Source organism: Falco peregrinus, chromosome 8, assembly GCF_023634155.1.
Source record: "Falco peregrinus isolate bFalPer1 chromosome 8, bFalPer1.pri, whole genome shotgun sequence".
Taxonomy (NCBI): Eukaryota; Metazoa; Chordata; class Aves; order Falconiformes; family Falconidae; genus Falco; species Falco peregrinus.
The window spans coordinates 41,313,132-41,334,636 of record NC_073728.1 but is presented as its reverse complement, the minus strand read 5'-3'; the positions used below and the strand labels follow the sequence as shown (position 1 = coordinate 41,334,636).

Here is a 21,505-nt window from a genome sequence, read left to right as displayed (position 1 = left end):
AAATGAAGGCAGGTTTCATTACAAATACTCTTCTATTTTTTTGATCTCCATTTGTATGGAACTTTGAGGTAACAGGCATTCTAGACTCATTCAGTGAGCAGTAACAACCCCTCTTCCACTCCCTGCATTAGTATAAGCAACTAGGAGGCAGCTTTGCTGGTTTAGTTATTTCTTCTCAGAATTACAAATAAAAAAAAAAATAAATAAGAAGAATGGCTTGATCATTACTGGATGACCAACAGACAGGATAAGGCTTGCCCAGCTACTGTACATGGACATATAGCATCAGCACAGAGCCCATAAACAAATGCAGCAGAGAACACTTCACATTTACTTTCAACCTTATATTTTTCCAGATATATGTAAATTCTAGTATCTCTTATATAAATCCCACCCAGATTTTTCAGTCCTCCCACTTTCTGAATATTGTGGCAACTTTGTCTTCAAGACTGTTTGAGGATTACTCAAGTTAATTAAAGGACTGGGGGGGGGGTGGGGGGTGGCAGGGAGGTGGGGGGACAGACAGACACACACACCCAACGTTTGTTAACTTACGTTGAATGTGAATGAACTGCTTTGGTTGCTTAAACTCTCCTTTATACAAACGATTGTAATAATTGACATTGCTCTCCGCTTCAGGGACTGGGATAACCATGCTCTCTTTCTTTTCTCTGAAAACTTGTTGTGCTGAGATAGCCCGTTGCAAATGATGTTCCTGCAAGAGAAGAAATTTAAGAGTTTGTTTATTTCGGTATCAGCATATAGAAACATATACAAAGACACTCATCCTTTTTTCCTACTGTCTTCCTGGTGTTCTACAGGAGGCACAGATAAAAGAGTTGAGGCTGTACTGTATTTTAGAGGACAGCAAGGTGCTTGCTTCCAGGCTGGAAGGTGTGTTCTCCATCATCTACTATACCATGGATTCCTAACTGACAGGACTCTTGGAGCTCCAGTGAATTTAAGGCAGGACTACAAAGTTGAAAAGAACCCTTTGTTCAGGCAATAGCCCACACCTTCTACCAGACTGGGAAAAAGTCAAACATTCAAACTACACAAAATAAATTAAGCAGAAAATCTGGGCTGGTATAAGGCAAATCCATCAAAACCTGTCACAGAGAAAAACTTTATGCAAGTTCAGTTAACAGATGCATAGTAAGACCTTTAAAGTATTGTAAGCAACTGATTCAAATCAAAATAATAGCTTATTTCATTATTCCTGTCTACCCAGCAATTCTTACCAGCTTGCTTTCTTTGGAAGTTCAACTAGTTAAGAGCAACACAAAGAGCAGTTCTCACAGAGTAGGACTCAAAGAGCATGGGCTCCCTAAACAGGTATCACTTCACTTTATTCTCACAGGACAGGACTCACAATTTCTACAGAATCATTGCAAGTGAAATAAATTTCATAATAAATGTATTAGTTGACAAAGATTTTTTTCACAAAATTTTATTTGTTAACTCAGCGAAACCTACCTACTGCTGCAAGTTAGCACTAAGCTGTAACTTTTCGCTTGAAGACTTTTCATGAATACTCATGTTAAACCTTGGTAAAGACAACCAGTACAACTGCACTGTTCTGATTTACAGTACTGTGTATCGTTCCCGTGCAGTCAGCAGAACACCTGATACAAACTGACCAGCCACAAGAGGAGCCTGTCTGGCAGCCTGTCAGATGCTGGCATGATTGTCAATGCTACCCCTCTTGCAGTCTCCCTCCTTGAGCCAGAGGCTGGCAGTTGTACCGTCTAAGTGTATGCCTCAGGCCCTTCGGTGCAGCCTATGACAAAAATGTCTCATGCCAAGACTCCAAATGGCTGCGGTGGCACATGCTGTCTTCTGTATGTCCAGTAAAGAGGAAGAGCAGTAGTCTGCACCAGGACAAGATCTTAAATCACTGCAGCCATTTACTTGGGAAATTCATGAGCTCTCCATCCATCTAAGTCAAATATAGAACAAGCAAAGTGCAGTCTCCTAGCCAATTAACTACTAGTCTCTAGTGGAGCCAGGAGCCTGAAAGTTTTGTTCTCCTTTCACTGTTTTTCCTCACCATAGCATTCTTGCCTCCAGCTTCCAAAATTCAAAGGAAGGCAGGATGACATAGCAGAATATCAACTCAAAATTGAAGCTCAACTCTGTCAGAGATCTATGCAACCTTACCTTGCTTTTCCCAGGGGCTTCAGGTGGTCCTCTAGCCATTCCCACATACCTAACTGCTGGAAAGATTATTTGTTGTATTTTTTCTGAACAGGGGGGAAAAAAAAAAAGCAACCCACAAACAAACCAAAACAAACAACAAAAGACTTTGCTACTCTATCTCCTCCATCGGTTTTCTGGGGGTAGCCCTCCCCACAATTAGCACCAGTGACTGACTGGATGCACAAGTGGCTGCCAGGCATCACCACCACTAACAGAACTGGCCTGCATTTCAGTAACCTGATTGCAATGCAGTCTGGCACACGTGGTGGTCCTGCATGCAGAGATTCTGTGCTACATGCTTGGTAAATTGTCTCAAGAATAGAATTTAATTCTATGAAACATTAGTAAAAAAAAAATTAAAAAAAGTGAATGAATGCAAATCTTTAAAAACATGTAAATGACATTGAATAAATTATACCCTTTTGAATATTAAGATCTTGCAGAAACACAAATAATGCAATTTCTGCAAAGTCAGAATATAACAAATCAGTGACTGAAAGAGCAGCTTTGGGAATCTCCTGTAGCAGATGAAGCAACATTAAATCAAACTATCAGGGGCTCCCAAGTGAATGCTATTAGAATTAAGACAAGCATGCAATCAAGTATCTGGTGTGATCTGCTTGAGTTACTACATACTGAGTAAATCTGTCACTCCATCACTAAAATCTGCCTTGGAGAGCTTCACAGCACTGAGTAGATAATTCAGCTAAATAAAATTTGTTTCATTACTGTGTTGCTTTCAATTCATGTCCCTAGAGTTGTCTCGTAACAGTTAACAACACAGTACACAGGAGTATCACAGAAATGCTTTTAGGAAGGACTTGTGGAGGGTATCTGTTCAACTCCTATTTGAAGACAATTATCTCCAACACTAGGTAGGTCAGCCATGACTTTTTCAAGTCCTGAAAACCTCCAGTTTCCACAGCCTCACTAAGTAACCTGTTTCAGTTACTGAACAGCGAGGCTGTTCAGTAACCCTCTTTTGCCAAAGGTAACAAGAGCAGTTGCTTCACCCTCTCCTCATAGTACCTACAGTCTAAGCTTTTAGCCACTCTTGGCAGCCCACTGATAGATTATCTTAGAGTTTCTCAACAGCTTTGAGAAATTTGGGGAAAGCAGAGTAACAGCAAAGAGCGTTGCAAGAGCAGCCTCACTACTGACAAGTGGAGGAGCATCATAACTTCCCCCTTTCATAGCCACATTCCTCCTAAGGTAGCCCAGTTTACAGCATGCCTCAGGCACACAGTGTGCACACACTGCTGGCCCACTGCCTGCTCCTTTCTTTCCATCAGTGCTGCTCATCAGCTGGGCAGTTCCCTGCCACTATCACCACAGCATTATTACGCTGCCTCAAGTACAGAATTTGTGCACTTTTAACTTCACATTTCAGCTGAGCCAGTCCTCTGGTTTCTCAGCATCCACAAAGACAGACGCGCCACAGTTGGCAAGCCAACCCCTCCTCCCCTAACGCAGGATCACTGACAAATTTGCTGAAGATGCATTCCTTACACAACGAACCAACTGAAGACTGACCAACTTAATAGTTCCCCACCAGACGCCAAAAATCAAACAAACACGGACACTCTCCTAAAATGGGATTAAATAACTTGTAGAGAAATCACCCTAGCCCACATGGCCTAAGTAATGAACGGGTAAATACGGTTCAAATTTTTCTGGAAGTACTTAAGAAGGACAGACACCAACCAAAATCCCAAACACCTTTTAGCTCCATAGCCCACTAAACACTGCAGATGAGTAATTCAGATTCTCAGTTTCTGTAACACTGCTAGTAAGCATACAAATGAGTTCCCAAGGAAAATCTGACAATACGTTAGTACACACTTTACTACAAAGAGCCTTCAAGCATAACACAGCTTTCCAACAGAAAAGTCTTAACACTATTACTGTCACTCATCAAACGGTAGAGCTTCAAAAGACACAGATAAGCTATTTAATTTTTAGAATTAGGAGGGGAAAAAAAAATACCTTTCTGCTGAACATAAAGTTAAGGAAAATACAAATTTTAACTCCTGAAAGTTGGTCTAATTAAATGGCTTTATTAAACCTGAAAAAGTGTTTTTAAAGATAGATTTACTAACTGGTTTACCAACACACCATTTTGTCTATCTTTCACCTTTTCTTATGGTTTTGAAAGACATACACCACACTTTAAATTTCGTTCTGCAGTAGGGAAGATAAAAAGATTTCATACAAAATAACTGAACATTAGAGGAAACAGTGATGATAGCAAACAACGTGCTGCCATGGGAATAAAACAGAGTACCTGTCAAAGAGTTATTACCCACTATTTTCTTAAAAAGCACATCCAAACCTTTCACACTAGTATGACTAAAAAACTTCAAATACAGCTTAGATTGGAGTACTTCTTCAACTAAAAGCATAACAGAAATATCTATATGTTTAGTGTATGTAATACTGCTGCTTTAGCATATTTACACATTAAAACAAAATTGTTCTCCAACTGAAAGATTCATCTCTCTAGATGCACTTTAGTCATCACTGTACCTTCACGGTACAATAACCACACTGACAACAGTTTACAGCAAATTGCTCAAGTCACTGGCTTTATATATTCCAGTATGTTTTCCATGGTGTAAACTGCCTGTCCTGCCAGCATGAATCCACTCATTCCATGTGGAGCGACACAGAAGAGTACGCTGCACCTAGCAGTGTCACACCATGCACCTAGCAGTGCCACACCACCACCTTCAAAGCTCCAGTCTGAATGACTTGACAGCCATTCACAGCCGGGTTGACAGAGAGAGTAAGTAGCAGCTTTCATCCAGAACAAGACTTGAATCACACCTCTGAACCCGTACTGAGACACTGCAATCCCGGCTCTAATTTTTCCTCAGAGGGGAAAACCAAAAAAATCCTAAATACTGGTACCTAAAAAGACTTAGCTTTGGTTGCACACATTTAGAACCAATGTCAAAGTCCGAATCAGAGCAAGGTACCTTCAACTGCTACTGACTTTCATCCCTGAAATACCCCAGGTTTCACGTTCTTTCTAAACTTTCTATCTGAGACAATCTTCTCTAGGAAAAAAAGTTTAGCAATAATAGTAAGTCAAGAAGTAATATTCTCCTGAAGATTATTTTTGTTAAGCTTCAAGGGAAACAGTGATCAATACCGAACATTATTTTTTACCCATTAGAACTATGTTTACCAATATGCTTCCTTTTATTCCGCTGCTTTAAAACAGAACGCTTGGATTCTACAGACAGGTTTGGTTTGTTCCTTATCCTTTAAGCTCCCTGTAACCACCTCCCATTGCACTCTCTCTGAAACAGAGTTTATCATACTTTAAATTAGCGTGCTAATTTTTTTTTGAATGAGCATGGTTTGAGATGCCTGTGGTTGAATACCATCTTCACACTGAAAAGCAGATCTGTCCTGATTATGAAATGGCAGTGAGCAATTCCTTCTTGGATGCAGACACCCAAGAAGACAAACCTTTAGCACTAAACATACCTGTTCCCTTCTGCATTCCTTAAAACTATACCATACCTTTAAAATGTTATTCCACCACTCCCACTCACTTACTAATATTTACATTTACCCTGTGAGGTAGAAAGTACCAAAAGAGTTTACTGTGCCACTATTTAAGAAAATAACTTCCTCTTTGTCACTACTTTCACAACAGAGCTACAGGTCACACAATTTAAGTTACATAATTGCAACAATGTAGACTTTAATGAGAGAAGTATCTTGACAGATGTTACTGCAACTTAAGGGAAACAACATAATATACCTCAGCTTAGCTGTTAAAATTGACTCCCTTAATGAGATAGATGGCTTTAAACTCTATAGTCCTCCACTCAAAGTACGAAGGAAGCAAAAAGTAAATTTATTAACAGCTTTACCTACTCAAAAGGACTTATTTCTACGGTGACCTAAATTTGGGCTTCCAATCTACCTGCAATCAAGAACAGAATTAAAGCAAAGAAAACAAGGAAAACTGACTAAAGCCCTAGAGATCCTATTTGCGTAACACTATACTCAAACTAGGAAATACAAATTAATTGACACTTTTATATCCAATTAAAAAAACACCAACAAAAATTTACAGAATTTTAGTCTGAAACTTGCAGGCTCCTCCTGCAAAGTCTCCAGCACAGATAACACCTGCTGGCAACACTTAAAGAAAAATGTGTCACCAAGCTCAAAAGCTACTTTGATCAAAAGCCACAGCCCTATCTGCTCCCTCTTTTCACACACCAGCACACTCATACTGTTGGGCTTCTTTAAAAGCTCTCCAAGACAAAAGTGTGAACTCAAGCACCATCTTTTGTTTCCTTCTGCAGTTAACCCTTTCAATCCTTAACCGCCAGAAGAAACATGGTCAATGAACATCTATCCTCCTCAGTGCGGAAAGAGCTTGGTATTTTCTATCAAGGAGGATTAATTTGTCTCCACAACACCAACAGGATGAACATCTTCTCGAGCCATTAGAAGTTTACTGGCAAAGCTTTTTTTTTTTTTCTTTTTAAAAAACAGATTGCTGGGCATGTCAACTTAGTGTAAACGAAGTTTTGACCAATTACCTGAAGTATGACTGACTTCTTACCTTAACATTATTGTAACTGAAAGTGGATCTCAGCAGCTGAAAGGTGGCGGGGGAGGGCAGGGAGCGGAAGATAGCTACAGACCTGTTTTCCTTTCTTTCCCCTTCCTCTGCCCTGAGATGGAAAACAACTGAAATAAGGAGTCCTATATCAAGCAGGAAACCTGGCTGTGTGCCATGGCAATTTTCACTGTGGAGACAGCAATGAATATCTTAGCAGAAACACAATGCTTTTATTTTGAAAAGTAAGTATTTTAGTGAATTATCAAAGCTGATCATTTATTTCCCTAAGGGGTTTCAGGCATTCTGTGGAAGGAAGCTCAAAGGCACCTACAAGAAGCAGGAGAAGGTATGGTGTATGATTCTCCTTACAAGTGGCAAGAGCTCATAAAACTGAAGTTTCCTTCTCAGTTTCACTTTTGGCCATGTCATGTTTTTCCAGTGTGATACTCCCTGTCCTTTTTGGTTTTGTACTTAAATAATCACAGGAATCACTTGCCATGCACTCACCCTCGAGACTACCAAATTATGCCTACAGGTACAAAACAAACAGTACTAATGATAGGCTGCTGTTACAGATGACTCAATGAAGTAAACAGCAGCAAAGTGAATCAAACTGTACTATGCCATCATAAAAATTCACCAAAGTCCCTGGAATTGGTAAGGTTTTTATTCTTTAGCTACTCTAAAGCCATTCTATTATTTCAGGAGTGAACTAATATGGCAACAAAAACACCTCACCCACACACCTTTCTGTGACTTTCTTCCCTCTTCCAGTTCTTAAACAATTGTAATTTCACAAAGCAATGCTAGTGCAATCTAAAAACCAAAGACAAGCCATTCTGTGAATACTTTAAATACATCACCTGATGATACTCACCAGAACCTTATCTCTCACAAATGCTAATGTAGGCTGGAACAATACAACAGAAGGGCTACCAACAGCACCTAACTGCGCCCAGTGTCCTTGGGTGACACTTCATGTCTAGATACATATGTCTACACAGCAGATGTGCATCTAAATGAAGAAAAATCCAGTCTGAACAAAAAAAAATTGCCTGAAATCCTTAATTTCCTCTTTGGTAGTCTGACTAAAGCCAATTTAAGCACTATAAAATCACTACATGCAAGCTAGGAAATAAGAGTGAAAATTAGCCCATGAGATGCAGATACAGGGGAAGTGACCACAGAATGTTGCCATCATTTTTGTGTTTCTCTAGTTAACTTGTCTCTGTGTGTGCGCTGGAAAAAAAAAAAAAAAAAAAAAAAAAAAAAAAAAAAAAAAAAAAAAAAAAAAAAGAGAGAGAGAGAGAGAAAAGAAAAAAAATCTCTTAATACAGAAAAGGCAAGCCATGCAATTTCAATCATCCTGTGTAATAATGCATATGAAATAACTGTGAGGCAACCCAAATATTACCCTACTGAGTGGGAGAGCAGCAATGTATGGGAAGAACATGAGCAATCTTTCATTTCTATAAATAATGACTGTTCACTATTTATGAACATATAATTGACACAAAACTGCTACTGTTTATGAAATGTCAAAAGAAACCCAAACAAACTACAGCACTATATTTCAAGGCAACATTCAATTATACAAGTTTCCAGTCTGTCAAAATATGCATATAAATGAATTACTAAAAATAGAAACAATGTTATAACAATGAATTAAACTGAATTAGTAGGAACAACTTTTGGAAAGGCTGAATATGGTGCTTTGTAAGTGTTTCCTGAAAAGTGGTACCTTTCTTCCGCAAGATACTTTGGCATGACCATAAGGGAAAACTATTACAAATACTGTAACATCTAGTCAAAACACAGGGAAAGCAGTCTCCTAGCGACACATCTGTATCATTACCCACCTAATAAATGCAACCTTACATAGCAGAGATTGAACCTGAAGAATTCCCTTTTATTTTCTTGACAGTCTGCTTCAATTAGCATAACTTGATTGTCCCAAGGATGGAAAGCTATACAACTACATATATAATTACTCTTTCCTATTTTTCAAGGAATTAACTCCACAATGTATTTTGAAAGGCTGAGATTCCACAACAACTAGTTTCCCCCTTTATTAAATACAGTATTACATGCAGAAGCTAAAAAATCGGTTTGATTCCTGGCTCCATGCATCAAACCTTCATGGGAACGTGAGTCACAAAACCGTGCTTCTTGCAAAAGAGGGGAGGAAAAGTCACCGGGAGGGAGGACTGTGGAGATTCTCCAGCAGAAGGTGACTACAGCTCCCTGCTGGATCCATTTACCTGGTGGGAGGCCGCAAGGACCTAGGAAAGGCAGTGCAGTAGTGGCTGCTGCCTCCCTCCCACAATTAGAGATTTGTATTATCCAACAACTTTGTAACACCACACAATCTCCCTGGTCCCAGCACAGAAACCTCACTTGAAGCTACTCAAGAGCCTCATGTGGCTAAGATGGCTGAGGCTACTTGCTCTATGATATTTATTAGCAAAGAAACCATGTTACCTCAATAGTAAAGATCCGATCTTTCAAAACATCCATTTTCATCCTTGCCACACAAGTTAAGTGGAGTCTCGTCCTGCTGCTGCCTATCAGACGCCTAAAGGCTGGTTACAACAGCCAAAGATGCAGAGCTGTGAACATGTACGGCTATTTCAGTGAAGGACATATTAAAAATAAGGTTCTGTGGCCAAAGCAGAACACTTCAGTGCTAAGGTGGCAAGAAGTTACCAAGAGTCTAGGCACCAATAAGCTCACTAATTCAATCTTCATCAGTAATGCAATTTCCTGGAATGTTTCAGGTGTACGTTCAAGAACAAGCTGCTTACAGTACCTGTCCCTCTCTTACTCCACTACGCATTTAACCTTCCAACTTATGTGTAACATTTTCCTTCCAGGAAATGATCCAGTAGGATCCAAAGTTCTTACTATGGATTTTTATTTAACTGAACTACACACACCAATATGGGGAATTTCTATTTTGGAGAGTTTTTATAACAAATGTCCTCGCCAATGTGAGGAAACCTGTAGTGCTGAAGACCTGATGAACCAAAGAGAAATCCATCATGTTAGATACTACGTATAAAGATACCAGAGATCAGTTCTAAAGTTAGGACAACTTAGAAAAGCATCAAAAAAACTAAAACACAAGTACACGTATACTAATTGCTAGGAATTAAAATTATTAAAAACTACAAAATTCCATTTTAATTCAAACATCTTTAACTCAAGAAACATATGTACTATTATTTTTGAACTTTCTGTAATAACAGCGTCTCTCTCTCTCTCTTGTCTTGTCATTTGATACCGCTGCCAGACATGCAGTATTTTGTTTAAGTTTAACACAGGGGAATCAGACATTACGAGGATGCTTCAAAGTAGGAACAGTTCTTGTTATGCAACCCAAATTGTCAAACAGATACAAAATGTGAGTTGCAGCCATAAAAATGGTAGAAAGCTAAGAAAATCAAATTATGAATTAAAGTGTAAACAACAGAAAACAGTTAGGGAAAGGGGGGGAGGAAGCATTTATAAATATGCTGGCTAAGAATTGGTACATACACGAACTACTTTGCATAGTAAAGGGGGACATGATCAGATAGTTTACTGATACAGAAAACTGACAGAAAAATGACATCTAACAAACTGGAGAACAGTCTCACAAGCAAGTTGGGTAAGCCCTGACTTCTTGCAATTGAACATGATGTAAACATGAGAAAATACTTTAGAAAGAAAAAACATGCTGCAGTAAACATATTGGTGAGGTGTTGAGCCCTCCAAACTTCAGAGATCAGAGAAATAAAGTCTATTAGACAAAAGCAACCCAGTGCTATCCTCACACATCTACCAGCAAGAAACGGCTTTTTTCTCCAAGCCAATTAACTTCTTAGAATACAACTCTGGTTATCAGCTTACCTACTCTTCCCACTCAGAAATGTGCATTTAAAATACTAACAGACCGAAAGCATATTTCTATCTAAAGTCTGAAATTCTTACTCCAGGCATTTCATTGTCGCTTTATTTCTGAAAAAATGTTTTTTATAAAAGAACAAAGAAACAAAACAAACCCCAAAACAATGAGAATCAGGTGTGGTAAACTCTCCTTCTACCATAAAAGATTAGGCATGTTGTTGGTTTAAATGTATCAATCACAGAGTTCGCCAAAGTAAATTAGGAAAAGAACTAAGTTTGGGGGGTTTTCCTGCAAACTTCTGCTCCCTTATACTTAGAGCACCTCTGTTATGAACATGGACAATATTTTAACCCAACACTTTCAGTCACAGCATACGGTCACTATGACATATTAACAAGTAGGAATTTGCAAAGTGGATGAAAATCAAATTTTTAGAATAGTATATTCTCAAAACTTCATTTCTTTGACTCAGAACTAGTCAACATTCAATGCAAAGTGATGACAGTCTATATTGATATTACTTTTAGTTTAACAAAACTATTTTCTCTACTTCTTTTCATACCTGGTATATAATTCAGTTCTGCTTCAGTTCTCTACTTGTTACAGAAATTCCAGTCCTACAATTAATCTTTACCACCAGTGCCTAACGTTTAACTGTAGTTTTGTTTATGTAATTATTGAATGTGTTATTTAGCTCTCAAAAAGTTGAACAGTTCAAATGCTAAATATGCTAAGGCATATAACTGTTCAAAGAAGTATAAACAAGGCATAGTTTACTGGCTTTGTTGGCAAAATAAATTACAAATAACCTTTTGAATGTCTAGCACTAATCCAAGTGATCTTTCTTACAAAAAAGATAATTAAAACCAAGATTAATATAAGCTAATTTGTTGTCTATTGATCTAAATCAGGGGTCCTCAAACTTTTTAACCAGGGTGGCAGTGCACGGATGAAGTGGCAGGCAGTCATCTGCGGCTGCTTGGTTTCCCCCCACCAACCCCCGGCGGGGGGGGGGGGGGGGGGGCGGGCAGGGGGGTCTGTAAATACCGGGGGCCGGATTGAGCACCCTGGGGGGCCGTAGTTTGAGGACCCCTGATCTAAATTATTCAAATATGGGACATCTCAGCTGATTCCAATCAACACAGAAATTGTACCAAGCTGACTACCGCTCAATTTTGCAAGCAGATGCAATATGAAATCTGGCACCACGTAATTCAAAGTACAACGGAAGCTGCCTGAGGTACTTCTTTCCAAGGTTTTCTTAAATTGAAGGAGAAGGAAAAAATGCTACCTACACTTAAGACATTCCAGAGATGAGCAACAGAGTACAGAGGGGTTCTCACAAGATGTACTCAAATGTTCTTGCAGGCTTTTGTCATGGAATTACACCTCATCCTGAGGAAACCTACCTATAAGGGAAAGTTGCTGCATAATGAATTGAGGTGTGACTCTCAATTAACATTACTGCAGATACCATTGTTCTCTACTATGGACTCAGGCACCCAAACAAGTTAGGACAGATTTCAGGGACCTGTTGTTAACTGACCCCATGCTTGCAACTCTAGCCTGCAGCAAAAACGCAGCTTTATCTAAATCGGGTGTGATTTTAAGATATGGCTGAACCCATCTAACCTCAGGATCACACCAAACAGGTAGCAGTCTCATGCTTCTCCATTCCCAAGCACTCTATCCCCACATGCTCCTACCACTCTGCAAGTACAGGATGCTCAGCTTTTCCATGGTGAGCTTCTGTCTCCCATTATCGAGTTGGCTGTGCCTCACTACTCTGAACAGCGGACCATCCCTACTAGCTGCAGACCACTGTTACTCTGGCTCAGCTGTATCTTAAAAGCACACTCCAAGATAAACTACTTGACATTTGTCACAGGCTAAGCCTATACTCACAAGCAGTTGTTACAGGTTAGCTGATAGGTGTTAATGTGATAAGCCCTAATAAACTGATCTTGAGTTTGAGACTTAAGAGTAAATCATTGTACCGTTTACATTCAGCCACATAAATACAGCCAGAACAAATTAAAACAAAAGCAACTCTCTTTAACAGCTCACCAGTTAACTATGCTCTGCTACTCTAGCATTTAAATAGGGTCCACACTCAGCAACAGGTTATTTTCATTCCCACTGCAGTATCCAGCTAACACAGTCCAACCTACTTAGCGTTAAATCTGATACACCGTTATCAAATGGGATGTTAAAAAGCACCTGGTAGTGGTACTATGCAGTGGTAGACTGAAAGGAAGTTTATGTTAGCCGCAAAAATACTTTGTAGGTGAAAGCACAGGAAGGGTAGAGGATTGCAGCTGAAAACTGAAATAATGGCTAGCAAATGGGAGTTGAATTGTGCATTTGTGAGGAACACCTCTGCATCACCCAACAGGTCTCAAACAGAGGGAGAAAAATACAAGACCTGAAGGCAAGGGAAAAGGTCTTAAACAGAACTGTCCTGGTTGCAGCTAACAGTTACATTCTTCTCAGTACCTGCTACAATGCTGTTTTGGGTTTGGTGTGAGAATAACGTTGGTAACACACTGATGTTTTTAGTTGTTGCTAATCATGTTTATACTAAGCCAAGGACTTCTCAGTTTCTCAGGCCCTGCCAGTAAGAAGGCTGGAGTGGCACAAGAAATTGGGAGGGACACAGCCAGGACAGATGACACAAGCTGGCCAAAGGGATATTCCATACCACAGAATGTCAAGCTCAGTATATAAACTGGGGGGAGTTGGCCAGGGCCTGGGGATCAATGCTCGGGGACTGGCTAAGCATCAGGCAGCAGGTACTGAGCAACTGCACTGCGCATCATTTTTCCCCCCTTCCTTTGGATTTTATCCCTCTCCTTCTCTCTTCTTTTCATTATTATAATTTATCTTATTTCAATTATGAAATTTTCTTAATCCTCCAGTTTTACCTTTTTCCCCAATTCTCCCCATGCCACTAGGGGAGGGGGGAGCGAGCAAGCGGGATGTGTGGTACTCAGTTGCTAGCTGGGGTTAAACCACAAGAACTTAAGTTTAACATTCCATGAATCAAGATCACAACAGCATTACACTACCTACTACCAAACATACTTCAGTAATCCCAACAGTCTCCAAACATACCCAAAATAAGTAAATAAATACAGGTGCTTAACTCAAACTGAGAAAAAAACTTCTACTGGGAATTACATTTTCTCAACACATAAGCCAGTTGATTCTAGTCAAACAAACCCCACTTCTTTCTTAAGGAAAGTCTGCTGTCTTGATTTCACTTAGCTTTGCATGGAAGTACGATCTTTTGAGTTTCCTTCTCAGACCTTCATAAAGCCTTTTTGAAGGATTTTTGATTTACAGAATACTCGCATGCTTTGAGCTGAAGTTATCCTCTGTTGACCTTCTATTTCACACACTGGTGTCCCGGCTTCTTTGTTCTACAAAGCACCTCATTTGCAAGCGCTTTTAAGGGTTCAACCACAGGTTATGAATGCACATCCAACACACAAATCTCAAGTTAGAATACATTCTGTCCACATGTGAGCCATTTATGTGTGTTGTTTATAAACCTAAACCTGAGCGCATTAGACAGTACCAGGTTAGTACTTCTGGTCAACAGCTCACCTAAGTCCTTGCACATTTGATACCTCCCATCTTGGAGATACTCAAAGCCATCTGGACATGATTCTGGGCAACAAGCTCTAGGTGGCCCTGCTTGAGCAGAGGCTTGGCCAAGATGACCACCAGGGTCCCTTCTGACCTCATTCTTTCTGTGTGAGTCTGTCATACTTGACCACATTTAAGCACCTTCCTAGAAGTCACAGATGTCAACAGCACAACAAACAACATAATTTTTGTGATGACAACGCTATCTTCTATTAGGGAGAGATGAAGTTAACTGTTTTAAGGCACTATTGGTTCTTGTTTAGTATGAATAATTATTGCTAGGTTAGGATTAAAAAAAAAACCTATTAATGCTATGAAAGCAACTATCTGTAGCATTTCCATATATAAAACCAGCTTTAAAAGAGTTATGTTTCCCAATAAAGATGTGAAAGTGCGTCTGGAGCGGAAGAGGGAAACTTGAACACTGAACTCCAAACTCCGATTTCATTGCAGAAAGCAAGCTGGTAGCACAGATGCACTCAACACAATTCCAGTGTATAGAACATCTATCAAACAAGACTACTTGCCTTTATGTTGACAATTAGCTGTAACATGTAAACAACTCCATTAATCTCCTTATAAAATAAATTACACTTATCAGTTTGTACAATGTACACACACACAAAAGCATTATCTGTAAAACACGTACCATTTCAACAGTAGACAAAAGGGGCAAAAGCAGAGCACCCCTGCAGTCCCTAAACAACACCAAGGTGTTTATGCTCATGCACACAGGATGAAACCCCTCCAAGACAAGATTAAGAAGTGACTATTATTTGATCTTATAAACAGAAATCACCCCCAAAAAAGTTCAGGCATAAGAAAATGCGCATGTAGGACTAGGTCCTAACAATCTTTTTTTTTAAAAAAAAAAAAAAAAGGCAAGTAAGCATTGCCATTAATGATCTTATCTGTGTATGCACATATTTCAAAGTCCTCCTGATTGAACTCTTCCAGTTCATTGTATCAGCAAAAATACTCATTATGTTACACCGTATCAGCAAAAATATCCAAACAAAAAACTATGACTTGTGCAAAGTTAATGTCTCCTGCTTTAACAGGAGAATGAATATGCTGCTTCAGAAGCATCGCTAGCTCCAGGACACCTTCAAAGCCAGATGATGAACACTTCCAAGTTTCCAGTGTTACAACAGGAATGAACTAAGGGATAGAAGGAGTACAAACAGAAGAGAAAGCAAGAAAAGATGTCTTCAAGTTAACTACTTCCAGCCTGTCAAAATACCCCAAACTGAACATTTAACAATCTGTAAAAGACCATCCTGAGGTGATCACTCAAGGACTGAGAATGAAAGTCACTTCTCATTTGTACTCCATCAGCATTTTAATAACATTAACCCATGCCCTTAACTTGCTATTTGTGTACTTTTCCTTTATAACCCTACCCTTGTCATGTGATGTCAAACTTAACTGTAAATGAACGTATGTTCAAACAAGTATTCCGAGATGAACATTTAGATTGGTTTGACCAGGCAACCTAAGTATCCTCAATTACCACTGTGCTTTTAGATTCCTAACTCCAGTAAATTACTTCCGAAAGCCTGCAGCCTGAGTTTGCCTCGTTATTAAGCATGATTTCCCCACACACACACAACGTGCAACTCTGCAGTCTCCAGTAATATTTATTCAAATAAAAAACACAGAGTTATGCGATAAGAAACAAAACAAGGGCTTATCTGTTCTGCAACTTTTCCCCCTTCTAGCCAAAACAATTCATTAGCATTATGAAATACAACTCTTACTCATCAGAAAAAAAACAATACCAAATGTTCCTGCTCAGTTTCTGAAGCTCACAAAAGGACTTCTTCCCACTTTTGCTTACTAGTAATCACTCTTTCACATGAGATGAAAAACCAAACCCACACAATTTTCTTCCTCAGGTTTAATTTAAGGTAGATTATAAACACTGACATAAACATGCTACAGACCAGAAGCCTAATTCTTTCACAGCTGGAATCTCCAAGTGAGAGAAATGAGCCGCTGACTTGTAACATGCTGCCAGTGGATATAAATCTCCAAGATACTTAAACAGAAATAGTTTCAGAATATTCATCAAGATCAAATAAAAAGAAAAGTCAAATAAAAACATGCTCATACTGACAAACTGGGCCGTACACATTTTTGTAGCAGGATGACCTGCAGTATGCATTGTTGCCCAGTCTGCGACTACAGTGCCTGTACAACATTTTAATATACAGTCCAGATAACTTTAGTAATTGTAGTAGAAAAGAGCGATAAATCATTAACCCCCCTTTCTCAGGGTTTAAGCCTTTCTATGTTCAAAACAATAACAGCAGTTCAAAAACAAAACAAAAAACCCACAACACAAAAAAAACACATTAATGACACATATACAAAATACCAATCATGAACAAAGCAACTCACATGCGTGTACTAGCAAGATTAGGTTGTAAAGCACAGGTCACACAGATGTGTCCATCTTAACCCTTTTAAATCTTGCAAATCTGTAAATGCATAGTTATTTTCGGTGACAGCAAGCCCTGGAAGGCGATACCTGACCCCATGATACACTGTACTACAAGACCTTTCTGATTTCACCGAGGCATCACACAGGGTAGCACAGGAAGGAAAGCAGCGTACTAGGGCCAGAGTAACACGAGCTTTGCGTCTCTGTACAGCTAGTATAAATCAGCAGCTACCCTGATGGCTCAAACACCTTTCACAAGATACACCCCTGGCAAAAGTCTTGGCTAAAAAAAGGCTTTGAGATATTCAAGTAATTAAGATGTCAGAAACGACTATGTGGATCTCCCCCTCTCTCTCTCTCCCCCCCCCCCCCGCCCCCCCCCAAGTCCCTTTCAAAATACATCAAACTGATCACAGCAATATTTGCTACAAGTAAAAGCTGTTTAAACATTTCTCAAAAATTTAACTACAGTCATCCACAACAGCCTTTCCTAGAAGAGCTTTATGTACCACTACCACAAAACCTTACACGAAAGAACTGTATGTGCAATGCTGGGAAGAGGGTTGCCCCGTGAATGAATCTGTTACTACACAGCAATAATGTAAAAAAAAAATATCTATTAATAGTACAGTTAATAATCTTGCTTGGCTATTGTATCCAGCACTATGCTTATATATTGCTTCAATGACCATTCCATTTTGAGACTATTACATAATATAGCCACATTTCAGTATAGAGAAAATAAACCTCATTCTAACAGAAAAGCAACATTTTAGTACAACACTAAAGCAGTTTTACTGAAGTATAAATCTAACCTTCTTCACAAACATATAAGCAGTCTGCAAGCAGCTTGCCTGCTTGAACTCTCACAGCAGTTTTCCATTAGCAAGTTTATTTGAAACGTGATTTATCAAAACCACAATCATTTTGATAATAAAATTACACACATTAAATGCAAACACAGCACTGCAAGGTAGACATTGAAGACTTGGAAAACCAAGTTAGTCTCCAGGATTGCTTCATTAGTACCACACTGCTGTTGCTTTTAAATACAGTCCTATATTCCGGCAGAAGTTTGTTCTTCAGGAAGTACTGGAAGTTTTGATCACAGTGTATCACATATTGTTAAACAATGGGGGAAACAGAAAAAAAACTGAAAACAAAACCACACAACGGTAAGACAGAGGATTCCTTTTAATATGAACAGCCAAGTGTGAAAAACCAATCAGAAAGGCATGGAGCCTCCTTTGACAGCTGTAACCTCTGAAAAGCCAATCCACACGCATAGAGGTTTGGCTGAGGCGGAGACACGGATTCATTGAAGAAATTCTTGAGGGTGCATTTACTATCGGCTGTACATACAAGTACAGACACATTAGGTGACAGCCTGTATCTGAGCCTTATACAGCTCTAAGGAGCACAGGAGTCGATGTTTAAATATCAGTGAAACAAATCTGTACGTTCAAATGACACCAGAACCGCGGGCAAGCGTTTTCAAAGAAGTGCTGTCCTACTGCTTGATGTATCAAAAAGCCCAGGCACTTATCTTTACTTAAGGGGACAAAAGCTTCCCCCCCCCCCCCGCCCGCCCGCCCCCCCATAACGCTACAAGAACAAGCATCACATGTCTATTTTTAACACTTGCTGGTTTATTTGTAAAAGTCACCTAAACGCTTAAAACTTGATGCAACACGTCCAGCTGATGCATCTGACATTCGCCGTGCACCGCGCGGCACAAAATGCCTCTTCTGCAAAAGTACGAGCGGGACGCGCACTCGTTACAACTCCGGCGGATTCCTCCCACGGCACCTGCGGCAGGGAAGGAGCTGTACCGGCCCCGGCCGCCCGCTGCCCCCGCCAGCCCCTGCCCCGCCAGCCGGCGGACAGGTAGCAGAGCGCAGCCCGCCACGCCGCTATCACTCCAGCGTCCCCGGAGCGGCCGCCTCGCCCGGGGCCGCGCACACGCGGGGCACTCCGCAGCGCTCCGCCGTAACGGCAGCCGAGCGGCGAGCCGCCCCGACCCGCTCCCCGCGCCCGCCAGGCCGCGCCGGCGGCCGGGCACCCCGAGCCCGCCGCTGCCGCTCCCGCTCCCCGCGCACAAGGCAAGCGGCGGCAGCAAAGGCAAGCTACGCCAACTGCGGCCGCGGCGCCCGCTCGCTCATTCACAGCGGCGTCTTGCGCCTTCCTCCTTCTTACGCTAGCGTAAAGGCCTCCCCCCCACCCCCCCACCCCACTAATCAAAACACTCGCGAGTCGGGACGCAAAGAAGATGGCGGAGCAGGGCCCGCTTACGGCGTCGGACAGCAGTTTACGCTGCGCTCTTTGCGCAGGGCCCCGTAAGAACCGTACGGCGCTGCGGCGGGGAGCGTGCGTAGTGCGCTTGGTGAATGCCAATGGCCTATTTCCCGTGAGGGGAGGGGGGGGTGTCTGATAAACAATGGTGCCCCCCCTGCGCGGCTCCCTTACCGATTCCTCCTCTTTCTCCATCCCCGTGGGCATCTGCGGCACAGCCCGGTTGATGGAGACGCAGTCGTTGAGGTCGGGCATGTCCTTGCCGCGGTAGATGGGCAGCGGTTTGGCGGCGTCTAGCGCCCGGGCTCGGAAGGAGAGTTTGCTCATTGTCTCCCCCTCACAATAACACCCCGGGGCCGGGCGGGCGGGGGGGGGCCTTCAGTGCGGCCTCGCCGCCGCCTCCCAGCCGCTCCCGCACCCGGCCCGCACCACCATGGAGGGTCCCGCCGCCCCGGAACAGCTCTCCGCGGGGCCGCCCGTTGCTCACAGCGCACGCCCCGCAGCCCTAGATCCGCGCCGGGCTCGCTCGATCCGCTCCCTGCGCCATGGCAAACATGGCGGACATTAACCAAAGCGGCCAGCGATCCCGACAGCCAACGCGAGAGCTCGGGCGGGCGGGGGGGGAAGGCTGGGAGGGAGGAGGGAGGAGAGGGGTAGCCGTGGTGCGCGCGCAGCCGAGGGCGGGAGGCTGAGGGGAGGCGGCGGGGGACACGGGCGTATGGGGCGGCCGCTGAGGCGGGCCGGGCCGGGCCGGAACGGAACGGGCCGACGATGGGCACCCGCTGTCCCCCCCCGCCGCCCCCCGCTGCGGGCGGGGCACCGATAGGGCGAGGCGGGAGGAGCTTTTGACTGGATAAAGTAGCGGCGGGACGGGCGGTGGCTGCGAGCGATGCGCCCCGCCATCCCCCGCCGTGCCGGAGCTGGTGACAGACACCGAGTATCACCCGGTGCCGGTGGCGGGAGGCCCGTGTGGTGGCGGCGAGGCGGGAAGGGAAGGGCGGGCTCCTTCTCCCCGGGGCTGGAGCCCGCACTCCGGCCCGGGCTCCTCTCCTCAGCGCCCGGCGCGGGCCGGTGGCTCACACCCTTAGCCTTTTGGGATGAAAACGTCTTAGTAATAAAAACAGCTGTCAGGAGAATTAACTTCAGTTACTGATACAAACCAACACTTCAGAAACAAACTCATAACCGCTCAATTTTTCTTTTTTTTTCATTATTTTTTTTGTATATCGATGTCCTGTATCCTGCTCTGCATGGGCTGAGCCTGCAGCGGAGTTGCAGTTCTCTGTGCTGCAAAACCAGGTGCTGCTCATGCACAGGAGTTTGTGTTACAGACCTGCCTGTCGGTGCCGAGTGGCTCAGGGTTGCCTGTGTGGTGTTTCAGCTCATTTATGCTCTTCTGCTGCAGAAGTGCCTTGCTCCTCTTTGGTTCAGCCAGCTTTCAAAGAATACAACGCTAAACACGAACAAGACGTCCAACTTGAAAAGAATAATAACCCCAAGCTCTCCATGTGGACAAAGCCACAGTCCTCTACTGATCCAGAGTTTCCCACACTGGTTCAGCGTATTGACTTTAGTCTGAAAAGCTCTTCATCAAAGACCTTTAGTACTTCAAATACCTCACCATTTCCATAGTATTTGGACACCCTAAGAACAGGCCAGCTGCTTTTTCTCACCTCCACCTTAGAGCTCTTACAGTTGTCATCAGTGCAATCTTCTGTCTGTGCAATAAACTGGAACTGTTTAGGCAGACAAAACTTGACCACGTTACCATTTGGCTACAGTGCCAACTGTATCTAATATTACTTTTTTTTTATGAAGAAGAAAAAAAAACCCAAAACTTGACCAAATTGGTTCAGTCTCTGAAGTGCTGTTCATTTTTAGTTACCTGCTGCATTTGTTATCTATATGGTTTTATATAGCATATAACAGTTACTGGTCATGATAAACACATGATTTACAAAATGAAGAATGAAGAATTGTGTCAGCTAGAGAGAGAGAGAGAAGGAAGATGAAACAAGTGCAGCAATACACAAGAGGAAAAGAGAAGCAGCAATAACGTTACATTCACAAACCATGGACCCGAATTAGCTTGACAAAGAAATCTGGAAATTGTATTAGCTACTCCTATGAAAGCATCAGGTCAGTTTTCAGTAATAGTCATATGAACAAATGAGGCTTTTAAAATTATGAGAAAAGGAACAGAGAACAAAACTGTGATGGCTTGCACTTATTTATAATTCTCTTAAAATGTTTTTAGTCATAAAAATGGACAATTCTTGACTTGGATTAGAATTAACACAGAGATATTTAAGAGTTGTATAGTGTCTTGTTTAGAATTTATCGTTCAGCACCATTTTAGAAGTGGCCAAACTTCCAACACCCAAAGTTTGATACCCCCAAAGTGATTCACAACTGATTGGTAGCAGCAGACAGTTGC

The 21,505-nt window shown here is 41.9% G+C and overlaps 1 protein-coding gene across 2 annotated transcripts in view; it reads right to left on the bottom strand.

Moving 5' to 3' along the window:
- Nucleotides 1–19,668, bottom strand: part of EPC2 (enhancer of polycomb homolog 2) — a 50,764-nt gene extending 31,096 nt beyond the window's left edge. The window contains exons 1-2 of one of the 2 annotated variants that reach the window (XM_013303228.3): nucleotides 19,243–19,668; nucleotides 556–715 (exon numbers count right to left, since the gene is read on the bottom strand). In XM_013303228.3, coding sequence (XP_013158682.1) covers nucleotides 556–715; nucleotides 19,243–19,395 — 313 coding nt within the window. In that variant the 5' untranslated portion in view covers nucleotides 19,396–19,668. The remainder of the gene's footprint in view (nucleotides 1–555; nucleotides 716–19,242) is intronic. The other variant, XM_005242349.4, reaches the window with a different exon arrangement.
- Nucleotides 19,669–21,505: the final 1,837 nt, after the last annotated feature.